Here is a 15,803-nt window from a genome sequence, read left to right as displayed (position 1 = left end):
CATTTTTATCAAGATACTCGAAAATAGCATCCCTTAGAAAACCCTCAAACAATTTACATACAAAGGCCTATAATTTACTGTGCCACCTCTTGACCCCTTTTTAACCCCTTAACAATGCAGGACGCTCGTGTCATGCACGGCAGGTCCTGGCTGCTGATAGCAGCCAGGGACCCGCCAGTAATGGCGGTCAACCGCGATCATGCGGCTGTCCACCATTAACCCCTCAGATGCTGTGATCAATACAGATCACGGCATCTGCAGAATTTCGGACACTAAAATGGATGATCGGATCGCCCGCAGCGCTGCCGTGGTGATCCGATCGTCCAGCATGGCAGACGGAGGTCTCCTCACCTGCCTTCCACGGACCTTCTGCTCTGGTCTGTGATCGAGCAGACCAGAGCAGAAGATGACCGATGATACAGATCAGTACTATGTCCTATTAATAGCACTGAACAGTATCCTACCTATGGGGACTATTAAAGTGTAAAAAGAAAACTTTAAAAAAAAGTTTAAAAAAATTAGAAAACCCCCCTCCCCCCAATAAAAACGTAAATTGTCCCATTTTCCCTATTTCACCCCCAAATGTGTAAAACAAAATATTTGGTATCGCTGCGTGCGTAAATATCCCAACTATTAAAATAAAATGTTACTGATACCGTACGCTGAACATTTTATTAAAAAATTTTTTTTAAAAAATGTATTAAAGGTTTTATATAAGCAAATATATCAATAAAAAGTACAGATCACGGCGCAAAATATGAGCCCTCATACCGCCGCTTATACGGAAAAATGAAAAAGTTATAGGTCTTCAAAATAGGGGGATTTTAAACGTACTAATTTGGTTAAAAAGTTTTTTTTAAGCGCAACAGTAACAGAATAATATGTTATCATGGTTATCATTTTAATCGTATTGACCCAAAGAATAAAGAACACATGTCATTTTACCGTAAATTGTACGGCATGAAAACGAAACCTTCCAAAATTTGCAAAATTGCGGTTTTCTTTTTAATTTCCCCCACACAAATAGTATTTTTTGGTTGCGCCATACATTTTATAGTAAAGCGAGTGATGGCATTACAACGGACAACTGGTCGTGCAAAAAACATGCCCTCATACTAGTCTGTGGATGCAAATATAAAAGAGTTATGATCTTTTGAAGGCGAGGAGGAAAAAACGAAAACGTAAAAATTTTATTGTCTGAGTCCTTAAGGCCCAAATAGGCTGAGTACTTAAGGGGTTAAATATTGGCACCACATTTGCCATGCACCAGTTCTGGGAAACAGTCCCTGTTACTATAGAGTCCCCGAATATTAAAAATAGGGGTCTGTCTATTACATTACTTAATTCCTTTAGAACACGGGGGGTGAATGCCATCTGGACCTGGCAATTTGTCTATTTAGATTTTTTGTAGGCGGCACTGTACTTCTTCCTGGGTTAGACAGGTGACCTGTACTGGGAAGTTTACCTTATCTTGCTGTATTTCTGGAATCATGGCAGATGGGGGATCCTCTGCGCCTGTGTAGATGGAGACTTGAGCCGGGCCAGGGAGCGGAGTCTAAGATGCCATTGGTTTTCACCAGAGCCCACCGCAAAGCGGGATGGTCTTGCTGCGGCAGGTGGCACCCAGTTTGCTACCCCTGGCACGACTCGTCCACACATGTAGCTGGGGGGGGGGAGGGGTGGCGTGGCACAGAAGGTAACTGGCAGGATGTGGCAAGATGGCAGAAAGTTAGGGCAGGAACACGGTTACAGGATAGGATGGAAGCTAGGAACAGAGACACAGTATATGGGACACAGGACTTTACAATGGCTAAGACCACCAAAGATCCGGCAGGGAAAGCAGGGAGGAGCAGAGATTTATGGAGCATTTTTAACCTTTTTGCTATTTATATAGTTAAAAAACATTTTGGGGTTAGTTTTACTCTCTTTGGCAATAAGTCTTTGTCTCTATTTTTGCGGCTTTTATCTGTTTTTTTTTATTTTTTTTTTACATATTTTAAATTTTTCTCTATAGCTTTTTAATGCTTCTTCACTGCCGTTCTGTTTTAGTAGTTTAAATGCTTTATTTATTGCCGCCTAAACATTTTTATTCATCCATATTGGTTTTCTTTTATTTCTGACCCTTTTATTTCCATAAGGTATATACATTTTACCGTGAGAATTTAAGATATTTTTAAAAGTCTCCCATTTAGTGTCAGTATTCTTGTTTTTGAGGACATTATCCCATTTTATATTGTTAAGGGCTTCTCTGATTAGATCAAACTTTGTCTTCCTAAAGTTCAATGTTTTTGTGGCCCCTCGAGAGATTCCCTTATTGAAGAACAAGCTAATAATGTATTATATTACGATCACCATTTCCTAGGTGTCCTTCTACCTGCAAATTAATTACTTTGTCAGGTCTGTTGGTTAATATAAAGTCTAGTAGGGCGCCCCCTCTGGTCGGGACCTGCACCATTTGGGACAGATCATTGTTTTTAGTTATAGTCATGAGATTAACAGGTCTCAGTCTCACAGTTTATATCAGGATAGTTAAAGTCCCCCATTATTATCACCTCATTTTGATTTGCTGCCTTGTTTATTTGCCTCAGTAATTTATCTTCTGCCTCTTCTATTATGTTTGGTGGCTTATAGCAAACCCTTATTAGAATTTTTTTTATTTTCATCTCCATATATTTCTACCCATAATGACTCCACATTATCATTTCCCTTGCATATATACTCCTGCAGTGTGGCCTTCAGACTCGATTTCACATAAAAACAAACGATCCTTTCTGAATAGACTATAACCCTGTATGTTAACCGCCCAGTCACAGCTATCGTCCAACCAAGTCTCTGTTATACCCACTATGTCATAATTCTACTCAGACATCAACCACTCCAGTTCCTCTGTTTTATTGGTCAGACATCTGGCATTAGCCAACATGTAATTTAAAGGTGTATGTTTTTTCTTCCTATGAAGCCTCTCTCTATTAACTATTCTAAGCCCTCCCTCCGCTCCACCCCCAGGTATATTAATAAGTCCCCCCTCTCTATTTACACTTTCTTCCCCTCTACGTTATAGGTTCCTTCCATCCAGTCCCTAGTTAAAACACTCCTCCACCCTTCTAGCAATCTACTTCCCAAGCACAGCTGCACCCTCCCCATTGAGGTGCAGCCCGTCCCTATGGTAGAGCCGGTATCGGACACTGAATTCGTCCCAGTTCTCCATGAACCCAAACCCCTCCTTCCTACACCCGCTTCTGAGTCATTTGTTTACCTCCCAAATTTTACGCTGCCTCTCTGGTGTGGCTCGTGGTACCGGTAATACTTCAAAAAATATTACCTTGGAGGTCCTTGCCTTAAGCTTGCGGCCTAAGTCCCTGAAATTATTTTTAAGGACACTCCCCCTACCTCTTACTTTGTCATTGGTACCAATATGTACCATGACTGCTGGGTCCTCTCCAGCCCCACCCAGCAACCTTTCAATCCGATCTGCGATGTGCGGAACTGGAGCGCCAGGAAGACAACACACTGTTCGGCGATCCCGGTCTTTGTGATATATCGCCCTGTCTGTCCCGCTAATAATTGAGTCCCCCACTACCAGTACCTGTCTGGCCTGCCCAGCACTCCTCCCTCCTTACTGGAGCAGACACCCCCCTGGCGGTCAGAGGCAGAGTCCTGCTGCAGTACTGCTAGCTCTGAAATGGCATCCCCCTCATCTGCCAACCGGGCAAATTTGTTGGGGTGTGCAAGTTCAGGACTAGCCTCCCTGACACTTTTCCCTCTACCCCATTTTCTAACTGTATCCCAGCTAGCTGTCTGACTGTCATGCACCTCTTTCCCACTATCCTCCCCCACCTCTACCCCAGAGAGTACTTTTCTCAGTGAGTAGGAGACTCCTCTCCAAGTTGTCAATGTGTCTGTGTTGCCAGTTGCTCCTCTAGATCCAGGATCCATAATGAACAGAAATTTGTTTTGCCTGTTCACTCATGTTTTCCTTAAAAATAGTAGATACTGTATATTACCAATTCTCCAATTGCAACAGAAATCAGCTCTCCATGCACTGAATTTCTGGGCCATAGACTTGTGTTTAAACACAGCAACCAATATGAAGTTGCAGAGCAGCAGCCTAAACCAATGATGATACTAGAATACTCCTAGCAGGCATTATCATCCTAAATATCTATCCTAGGAGCTGAAAAGGAGAACGTACTAAGAAAGTAGGTACTTACATGACATTTTTAAAGGGTTACTCCGTCCATAGACATCTTATCTCCTATCCAAAGGAGGGGACCCCGCAATCTCGCTGCTGCACCCGGCATTCGTTTAGAGCGTCGGGTGCAGCGCCAGAGGCTCGTGACATTACGGCTACGCCCCGCTCGTGACATGACTAATACATCCCCTCAATGCAATTCTATGGAAGGGGGTGTGACACAAGCCTCTGCTTCACATTGCCAGTCATAGGGGATAAGATGTCTAGAGGCTGAGTACCCCTTTAAGCTCCTTACTGGGCATCCAATTTACTACACTCTTACATAGCAGAATTTTGGTCAAAATGTTGCATTATTTATTAGGTATAACTAGGATTTGAGCCAAAACAAAAAAGAAATGTAAAGCTTTCCATTTCAGTTTTTCTCTGTGTATGTTTCACTCCTATATTTGGCCTACAAATATGGATGTAAAATACTAACCAAAATCCTTCTATGTAAAAGGGGCTTAAAGGAGTACTCCTGAGAAAAGGAATTTTTTTTTAATCAACCTGTGCCAGAAAGTTAAACAGATTTGTAAATTACTTATTTTTAAAAATCTTAATCCTTCCAGTACTACTTTTTGAATGTATTTTCTGTCTAATCACAGTGCTCTCTGCTGACACCTCTGTCCATGTCTGGAACTGTCCAGAGCAGCAACAAATCCCTATAGCGATCCTATCCTGCTCTGGACAATTCCTGACATGGACAGAGGTGTCAGCAGAGAGCACTGTGCCCAGAGAAAAAAGAAATTCAAAGAGAAAAGAACTTCCTCTGTAGTATACAGCAGAAATACTGAAAGGGTTAAGATTTTATATATAGAAGTAATTTACAAATCTGTTAAACTTTCTAGCATCAGTTGATTAAAAAAAAAAAAAAAGTTTTCCACCAGAGTACCCCTTTAAGGCTAATCTTCAGTGAGCCAAGAAGTTTGCCATGCACTGCTGTTTTCACTCTGCATGTGCTAAATTTCTGTAGCTGTTGATCTATTGTTGTTGAGCCATATAGTGAGTTGTAATACAAATTCATGAATATCATTGCTCTCTGATTATTAATCCCCTGGAATGAGGGACTACACGTTCTCACTAAGCACCAAGAACTCTATCACACTGCTGTTTTTCCTCTTTGTGCACATCAGAGTGATTTCTATGTGAACAAATGATTTTCTATAAATAGTTAAACACCTTTTTGGTGAACCTTAGGTGAATCTACACAGAAAAATCTGAGAAATGCTTCACTTAAAGGGGTATTCCAGGATTTTTTTTATTTGACTTTGCTACAGGGGCTGTAAAGTTAGTGTAGTTCATAATATAGTGTCTGTACCTGTGTGTGACGGGTTTTCTCCCAATTCTTCCGTGATTTTCACCCCAATATTTATTTTTACTAGCGTACAAAATGACTGTTGTCTCAGATTTTTCCCAGCTTGCAATGCGGACAAGACCTGACTCACTAGTCAGCTGATGACAGGGAGCCTGTCTGCTTCAATGGGTGGAGGGATCAATCTACAACTAATGCAACAGCTGTAGGCACCCTGATTGAAAACCACAGGTCTTTTGTTTCAATGGGTGGTGATGGGCTGATGTGTGGGAGGGAGGAAAATAGCATTGTGGGATTTGTAGTAAAAAAAAAATAAAACATAAGTCAAACAGGAAACACAACTTCACAAAAAGCTAGCCACAGTGTTCTGGTAATATCACAACATAGCCATTTAGCCCCAAGATAAGCGCAGATCCTTCCTAAGCATGTCCATTACTGCCTGCCAGGTACGTACTAAAATAACCTTATGGTGGATAACCCCTTTAAGGAAATCACTACCTTTTGTAAGTGTTAACTATCCGATACTATAGGCTACCAACTAATGCAGGCCTGTGATCTAATAATATGGCATAGAAGAGATATGTAAATAAACCACACATTATTGCACAGATGCAATCCCTTTATTATAAAACATCCATGCTAACTGATAGATCTGTAAGCAAATCCATGGGAATTCTGAATTCAAAGAGATGAAAATACCTACCAGAGTTAATATGAGTATACATATGATGTCTATGCAACCGTAGTATAAAACAAATCCATTATACTGCATGACAACTTTAGTATTTGCTGTCTAAAATGTCACTGTTACTTACTGTATACCATAAATGAAGTGGTTTACTATGCAACAGGACTTTATACTGCACAGCTGCAGAAAAGTCACAGCTGAACTGCTAGTTGTTTTCCATGACAAACACCTATTAAGCAGTCAGAGCGAACCCTCATTAAAACCTCTGACATCACCCTTAGGGCTACAGAACTCGGAGCAGCAATTGCTGAATTGCATATGAAAATTATAGTTTTATTGTCTGTACAAGTGAAGTCTTAACTCTGACTCTCATTTCAGTCAGCGCGGCCATAAAGAGGGTATTCTTTCATGGTACAAAAAAGCACAGTACACCATTGTAATGTATGAAACAGTCAGTGTTTATGTATTCCATAGCCTGGTGCACAATAGTACTAACAGTCAAATGGCCCAGAAGATCTCATTTTAGCAGCTGTGAAGAAAAAAAAGGCATAAATAACAGAAATGGGTGTACAGTTTCGGAAGTAAAGAGAAGACATTCCTATCTGTTCACTTTTTCAGTTTTAATCTAGTTTAGCAAACAGGATTCATAGGTAGGGACCATGTATTTTATATTGATGAAAGCATCTTCTCCTCCGTGACGTTCAAAGGCTTCTAGTGTTTCTTGAATCAAGTCTCCAATGTTTTCACGTTTTTGCTGGCTGTAGTCAATGCCATCTCCAGAGTTCACTGCAAGAAGAAGAGACCACTGTTAGCTTACAGTTTGGTTATTTCACTTGTCATCTGTATTTCTATCTTTGTCCATACATAGTAGAATATTTAAATCCTTTATTACAAGTTTCCTGTCATAAGCTGTGAAATTATTATTTCATAATATAGTCTGCAAAGCTGCTTATAGCAAAGTAAAAGAAGATTGATGTTTCCCTTTTTATACAGTTACCATAAGACATAACTACTATGTAGCCGGAGGGAGGAATTTGCCAAAGGCCTTTCAGCCACAATACAGGATAGAAATATTATAAATGGTACATGACAGCTAAGGAAATGGTACAGATGTGGCATCAGGGTCCAGGATTTTTAGGCTATGGTTCTGTGGACTTTTAAATACCGCCAAAGCAGAATCTCCATGCTTCCATGATTTATTAGTAAGTAAAGAGCGATCTGGCCAGTATGGTAGTTGGAGAAAATGTCCTTTTTGACCTTTACACATGTCAGCAAATGTTAAGGTGCCCATACACCTCATACTACAGTTGGTCAAACCTGCCATTGATGCCGGTGGTATTGTCCAACTGTTTAAGGGGTATGGCGGCCTCCCAACTATCCAATGACAGATGTTGAGGCATGTTGAATCTTTGACGCTTAAAAAAAGAGGTTAATCCAGGGCTAATCCGGTGCCAGAGGGATCTGGCTGCAGCTTACACCTTCCCATAGACAACACATGGATGTTCAGATGTGCCAAATAGTTATAAGAATTTGAAATTTAGAGAAAACTGTCGGCTGAACGGCAGTGATGAATATGTATACTCCCCTAGGCAGTTCCTGAAGCTCAGTGTAGTATCTGCACCAGGTCCCCAACTACCACACATAATTTACACTACCGGTGAAGGCTGACACCTTTGACACCTTTTGGACCTATTTAGGATCTAGTACTTTGACGCAACCGTAATCTCTGCACCTTCATAGTTTCGCCCCTGACAACATCTCTGGCAGCCCTGCTTGTTGTGTCAGGAGCATGCTCACAGCGAACAGTAAATTTTAAGAAAAACATAAAACATTGCTGTTGTGTAAAATAGCATCAGGTGGAGCATTATTTTATATTTAGTATATACACACTCCTACAAAATGTATCATTACTACACAGAACTTAATGATAGTTGCAGTAATTCCTTCCTTAAAATGTTATCTTCATGTTCCTAAGATCTATTAAAGTCATATAGCATTTGTGAAAAGAAGAATTCATTTTTTGTTCATTGAGCAACTTAACGGGTATTAAAAGGTCTTCCATAAATCTGAGTTATGTAGGGAATTTATAGACTTAATACAATAGCCGTCTCTATCCTGTTTAATTTACTTCACATTGTTGAGCGAAAAATTTGCAAGGGGAAGAAAGATAAAAGTTGAAGAATAAAAACTTTATGAGTGTAAACTATTGATTTACTATAACAAGTGACTCTTGTCAGTTCAGTGTACAGGACCAAAGTCTGCATAATTTACCAGAACTATTCATTATTTAAAGTGCTTTTGTAAAGTTTTTCAAAGTGACCTACAACTCAAAAGGGCAACCAAGGGATCAATACTAATCATATAGAGAAAACAACTCATGAGCTATGAAACATATCCTTTCTTTCATTTGCATTTACAGTGCTTCAGGAAGGATCAAAACCTTATTACTGGAGTATAGCTTACATAGCCACTGACTGTGCTCACAGATATAGACTGATCACCCGGCTCTCATTTATACTGCTGACTACTAATTTCTTCTTTCATTATTTATGTATTCCACAGCACTCTTTCCTCATTGGGACTGAAACTTAATGGATCAGTATGGTTTTGTCAATTGATGTTACACTTTACTATTCATTAGGTACTGCTGGTGTACAAATAGTGCAAAATGGCATCTATTTATTATAAATTGCCTAAAGGACACACTGTACTATATATGATGACATCCTTTTATAGCACATGGTACAATATTTTTATTATGCATTGCTTATATAGCACACCGTACAATATGTTTCTTATAAATTGTCTGTATAGAACACCACTTAATCAAGTGGTGGTTTTGAGCCATTTTGGGGGAATTCTTAATAAAATATAAACTGTAAGGGAATGTTGTTCTGTTGTTTCACAAGACAACAGTACTAACTGTGTCTACTAAATCTACATTCAACCATTCATATGCACCTTTTCTAGAATGGCTATGCCTACTGCACAGTGTAGATATCAAATACATGTTCTAGGAAGCAAAATACAAAGAACCTAAAATGTGCAAGCAGTAACAAGTGACACATGGAAAGTCACTATTCTATTTGTCACAGCAGCTAGCCTTTATTTTTAGTCCTAACAGTTAGCTTAATAAAGGGTATGTTCAATCTCCTATACTACTTCTTGGCCAAATCCATCCATTGCCAATGCTAGTTTTTATTTCCCTATAATTCTGTATAATCACATTGCTGAGAATTCTTAAAGTAGGTTGGATTGCAGCTTTTGTTAGAACAAGTTAACACATCACAATGACAGGATAATTCTCTACTGGCAGACATGAATAAAAAAGGTTTTCATTAAGAAATGAGTAATATCAGCAATTCACAGTGAAGGTCATTACCCTAAAATATATATTCAACGTCATTATCAGGCCATAAAAATACTACTCCAAGAGAAAGCATACACACACAAATATATATATTTATACATACCGAAATCAGCCATAACATAGCTGTCCAATGTATTAGGCAAAAAGTAAACAGTATAATGCTGGAGAAAAGTGGGCAGGTGTAAGAATCTAAGTAAATCTGACAAGGACCAAATTGTGATGCTAGACAAGTCAGAGTATATCCAAAATGGAAGATCCTGTGGGGTGTCCTGGTATGTAATGATAAGTAACTACCAAGAGTGGTCCAAGGAAGTGAACCAATGACATATTAATGCATGTGGGGAGTGATAGTTAGCATGTTTGGTCAGATCTGCCAGAAGACCTACTAAATGACTGATAATGTTAATGCTTAAAGTGAACCTGTCTGCTCTAAATCCAGCCAAAAAAGTAAGTGTCAAGGAGTCATCACTTATTAGGGAAAAAGATGGCACCAGGATACACTATAGGAAGAAGGCAATCCAACATAGGCAATGTGATGGTTTGAGCTATATTCTGCTAGGAAACCTTTAGTTCTTGTAAATGGAACTTTGACACCCACCACCTAAACATTGTCAAAAAGTAAGGGAGTCATGCACTAAGGTATGTCAGCAGCGTACATGCTCAAAATCTGCATATTTTTACTGAAATATCATCATTTTTGTGCAAAGATGTGCAACTTTTTGAGCATGTACGATTCCTAAGCCAAGGTGGCGTGGAGGAGGCATGAAGGAGGATGGATGGGGGCCCTGCTCACATGACTTTAAGGCCGACTTGCAAGTTGAAGAAATATACATCAGCTCATGGCCACCATAGAAGTGCTGGTTTCACTAAATGGACAGAGCTTGACTTATGTGTGGAGAATCAAAACACTGCATATAGTACATGATCCCCCCCAAGTGTACCTATTTATGGCAACATTATTTCCTAATGGAGGTGGCCTATTTTTTATCAGTATTATCTTGCCAAGCTGCAAAAACTATTCAGGAATGGTCTGAGAAACGGAACAAAAAGCTTAAGGTGCTTTCTTGGACTCCACATTCCCATACCTCAACATGAAAAAACAAGTTAAATCCAAGGAGACCCCAACTTACAACTTACATAATGTAAAGGGTCTCCTGCTAAAGTCTCGGTGTCAGATACCACAGTGGTCAGAGCTATTTTGGTGACCCAATGGGGATCTACTGCTTTGTCTTTAAGAAGCTTTTAACTTTCTCTGGTCCAATGCTGTCTCTACAGTGACTCTATAGCTGATTCTTTCAAAATGCCTTCTTTGTTCTCAGCCATGTCTACATATAATCATGAAGGTTTTTTTTTATGTATGTGTACAATCAGAATGTTATTTTACTTACATTTATATTAGCATTATACAACTACAATGTATATGATTGTTGAAATAAAGGTGGCCACCACCTGTCGAATGACCGTTATCTCTCGCAAGTACCCCATACACGGGCAAACATTCATATTTCTTCTACGGAGAGAGTAGGGTAAGCCTCAGTCAGATAGATCTAATAGTGGGTTATCTTTCCCAGAACAACAGGTTTCGGTCAACTTTTGCTTAAACTGTATGAGAACCTTAAGACTAGACCTCCTGTCAATTGCAAATGCACAAAGCCATAGATCACATTGCCAAATGGAATGAAATTGTCTTTAGAACAAGTGCAGTCTTGTGTTAAATATTCATTGTAGAAAATGCTGATGCGTCTGAATTGAACTGCAGTGGGGGTGAATAGTATGTATTGGAGGCTCATAGAGAACTGCCAGCTTAATAACCGATTACTAAACACTTGTAAATCCTCTACTAAATTTGTATGGGCAGACGAAAAAATGAAAAACCAGAACAATGGAAGGTTCATCCTATAGAGAAGCAATTCGGCAGAACTGTTATTATAGATTTTCTCAGGGCTATATGAAAAAACCATCTATCCACTACAAATCCTACTTTTCTATGCCTTCAAGTATGAAATGATCGCTTAGATGTGATTTGACTAAAATGGTCAGCTTCTCAGCGTAGTCACCTGCCATGTACAATAACTGCTTATTCCTCTCTCCACTGAAATTAGCAAATATTACAGCTCAAAGTGAGATAATTAGGGGCGAATAGAAGGAAAGAGAACAATGACTATCTCTACAAGAAAGATGAATCACATTGATTTGTTCAGAACACCTAATGTTAAGTATGCAGCCATCATCTGTGCTTTGAAGCAAATTGATACTGATACATAAGGTTTTTCAGAGACATCCTCTAACTGTAACTTTATATCTGTGCTTCATGCGGAGATAGTGCTCTGAAATACGAAATCTACTTCCTATGCCATACAAACATTGATCGTGAAAGTAAATGCTTCGAGTTGTGCCTTATTGTCGCCATATCAATTAATGAAAGGGAAATTGTGAGTGCATTCATTTTCCATGAGATATAGGAAAGCCTAGCAGATATCAAATAGCTGTTAGTATGACTGTCAGGGCTTTATTTCATAAGCTGCATGTTCTTTTACATTCATTACTCACTGAAAAATGTTTCATTACACTCCAGAGACAGAGAGGGTTTTTTTTTTTTTTTTTTTTTTTGCAATGAACAGATACACTTTATAGTATACCTGCCCTCCGAATGTGGTTACATTACTTATCCAGGAATAATGAGAAGCTTTTGAATGCTAAACCCCTTGAAAAGCAGAAAAGCAGTGAGATATAGTTTTTATGTAACAAGACACATTCTTTTTTGCTTCACATGAAACACTTACATTGGGATCTTTAATATTAAAATGCACCTGTTGACTCCTGAATTGGAAGGCGCCATTGTGTGAAGTGAACCAATATTTGTTAGAATAAAATATATGAATTCATCTCAGATGTGTTATACATAAAATCATGAAGCCATAAACCAAGTTAAGCATTTACCAAGATATGTACTGCAAAGTACAATGCATTTGGAAAGTTTTCAGACTCTTCTTTAAATTTTTTTTACATTTTGTTATATTAGAGCCTTGTGCTATATTGAAAAAAAAAATTTAGATTATCCCCTATCATTCTACACTCATGACCAAGGGAAAATATTTATTGAAAATTAAAACCAAATATTTTGTATGGACAGAAGTATTCAGACCCTTTGCTATGACACTTTAGCCCAAGAGGCCTCCTATTTGTCTTGATCATCTTTGAGATGTTTCTACACCTTGATTGGAGACACTTGTGGAAAATTTAGATGATTGAACAGGATTTGGAAAGACACATCACTTTCTATATAAGGTCTCACAGCTGATAATACATATCAGAGCAAAATAACAAGCCATGAGGTAGAAAGAACAACCTGTAGAGCTAAGAGACAGGATTGTGTGGAGGTACAGATATAGAAAAGGTTAAAACATTTTTTTGCCGCACTGAAAGTTCCCAGGAGCACAGTGGCATCCATAGTTCTTACATAGAAGAAGTTTGAAACAACCAGAACTCTTTCTTGAGCTGGCCACCCCAGCAAACTAAGTACTCTGGGAAAAAAGGTCTTTGGTAACAGAGGTGACTAAGAACCCAGTGGTCACTCTGGCCAAACTCAACAAATTTGTGTGCAGATGGAAACCATCACTGCAGCACTCCATGAATCTGGTAACATATGTGGTACCTACACATATGGAAATATCTAAACTAGTTAAATATAATGTTAATTGAAGAGCATGGTAAATGACATAGATGTAAAAAAAAATACCAAAGTCAAGAATTAAGAATTTTTGGTCACTTCCAGAAAAAAAAAATATGATCAAAAAGTCCCATTAAAACAAAAATAGTACTTCTAAAAACTACAGATCATGGTACAAATAATGAGTCCTCATACAGTCCCATATATGTAAAAATAAAAACATGATAAGGGTCAGGAGAGGGCAATTTTAAGCATAATCATTTTTATTTTAGTTATATTTTTTTTAAACTAGTAAAAGAAAACAAAACCCTCAAATTGGTTGTAATCGTATGGACCTACAGAATAAAAGCAAATTTATAATTTTACCATAAAGTGTACTTCTTAGGAAGTGGCATAATGGTGAATTTTATATATTTATATATCGCTTCCTGTACATTTTGTGGTAAAATGAGTTATGGATTTTAAAAGGAGGAGGGAAAAGTAAAAACACAACCCCCCCCCCCCCCCAAAAAAAAGTGTTCCCCTTTCATTTAGGTTACTATATCGTCTAATCAGTGTGGTTCCAGAAACCTCCATTAAAGTATATTTCCCCTGCAATGATTATGGCGGACAAAGAGTAGTATTATATGGCATTTATTTGTATCATGTTGATATGCCACAAATACTTTTAATGGGAATGCCCCTTTAAGTCTACTATACATAACATGGTAGTCTGCATTCCAGTGGAAATTGGTTTTGCTTAGGAAAATGTCTTTACTAACCATATAAGAAACTAAAGACAAAAACAAAACATATATGTCTCCTATAACTACTGTCACAGTCATATTTCCTGTAGTCAGTATATCAATAGCACAAAGAGAGCTTAAGAACGCAACTAAATAAATATATAGACGCCGGGGAAAAACGACTGTGTCATGTCCCTATAAACTACTGATAGACACAATGCTATTTACAGAAACATTTCTGAAAACCCCTGTCAGATGTCACTGTGACGGTGGAACACATGGACAAGTTTTACGAATGATGCAAGTCAAGTACAAATACACTTGTGATTTGCTCCTGAAACAAATACATTGAAATCAGGCCAGTATGACAGCTGTTATCACTATTTTCCATTCCCTGGAAATACTAGCCTGGATCAAACAGAATCCTTGCCTACTTCACATTTTTATTGAAGTCCTAATATGAAGACAAAGGCATTGTGTGTGTGTTTTTTTTTTTCCTTGACAAATAACAGCAGATGATATATTAAATCATTCTAAAAAGGGATTGATATTTTTATCTGAGTTGCTGAGCAGTTTTATTGCTGTAATAATAAGGTAAAACTTTCCAAATAGCTTGTGTAGCTAGAGGATCAATAATGAAACAAAGTGGGGCTGAATAATGTTACACACACAAGTCCTGCTGGCTTTACTACAAATACACGGAGCCGTATGTCTGTACATTCAGATATACACAGAAATGATCAAACAATAAGCCATGTACACAGCCTGCGCATCTAACTGTGCACAATAATAGAAGGGGAAGCAATACATTTTTATTCTGAAACACAAGTAACTCTATAAAAAGGTTTATATGTAAATATATACAGCCCCCTCAATGTAACAAGATCTGGAGGATTTAATAGGGTATTCCAGGAGTATTTTTGTTCAGCCTTTGAGCCCATGATCCCACGTTATAATATTGTTTAATATTCTTCTATTACCTCAGGGCGCCGTCCCACTGTCCCATTTTCATGGACAGGACCCACACACAGAAGTGGTGTAGTGCAAGTCTTTTTATTTTACTGTCTTGAACTTTCCCAGCATTCCATGCAGCTAGAGACAATATGTCATAAGTCACATACTCTGCAGGGGGTGCGGCTATACTGCAGTGTATGGGTGGATAGCAGGGTAGAAGAGGTTTACTGGAGTAATGCTAGGAAAGGAGAGAGACAACAATGAAATGAAAAGACTTTTTTGCACTACAGCACTACCGGGTGTGGGTCCTGTGCATGAAAACAAGACAATGTGGAGCACAGAGGTAACACATAGTAACATAGTTCATAAGGTTGAAAAAAGACCAGAGTCCATCAAGTTCAACCTATAACCCTAATGAGTCCCTACTGAGTTGATCCAGAGGAAGGCAAAAAACCCTCATACTAGAGGTAAAAATTCCTTCCGGACTCCAAATATGGCAGTCAGAATAAATCCCTGGATCAACGTTCTGTCCCTATAAATCTAGTATACATAACCAGCGATGTTATAACTCTCCAAAAATGCCCTCAGACCCCTTTTGAGCTCTTTTACAGAGTTCCCCATGACCACCTCCTCAGGCAGAGAATTCCACAGTCTCACTGCTCTTACAGTAAAGAACCCCCGTCTGTGCTGGTGCAGAAACCTTCTTTCCTCTAAACGTAGAGGATGCCCCCTTGTTATAGATACAGTCCTGGGTATAAATAGATCATGGGAGAGGTCTCTGTACTGTCCCCTGATACAGTATATTTATACACAGTTATTAGGTCTCTGTAAGGATTCCCCCTTGGGGATTAGC

The 15,803-nt window shown here is 38.7% G+C and overlaps 1 protein-coding gene across 4 annotated transcripts in view; it reads right to left on the bottom strand.

Annotated features, from left to right (window-relative positions):
* Positions 1 to 6,149: 6,149 nt before the first annotated feature.
* The window catches only part of PACRG (parkin coregulated), a 634,469-nt gene continuing 624,815 nt past the window's right edge, over positions 6,150 to 15,803 (bottom strand). The window contains exon 7 of one of the 4 annotated variants that reach the window (XM_056566798.1): positions 6,150 to 7,017. In XM_056566798.1, coding sequence (XP_056422773.1) covers positions 6,857 to 7,017 — 161 coding nt within the window. In that variant the 3' untranslated portion in view covers positions 6,150 to 6,856. The remainder of the gene's footprint in view (positions 7,018 to 15,803) is intronic. The other 3 variants (XM_056566800.1, XM_056566799.1, XM_056566801.1) reach the window with 3 other exon arrangements.

This window comes from Hyla sarda, chromosome 3 (genome assembly GCF_029499605.1).
Source record: "Hyla sarda isolate aHylSar1 chromosome 3, aHylSar1.hap1, whole genome shotgun sequence".
In the NCBI taxonomy this organism is placed as follows: Eukaryota; Metazoa; Chordata; class Amphibia; order Anura; family Hylidae; genus Hyla; species Hyla sarda.
The sequence above is the reverse complement of the archived record's forward strand: the minus strand, read 5'-3'. Positions and strand labels throughout refer to the sequence as shown.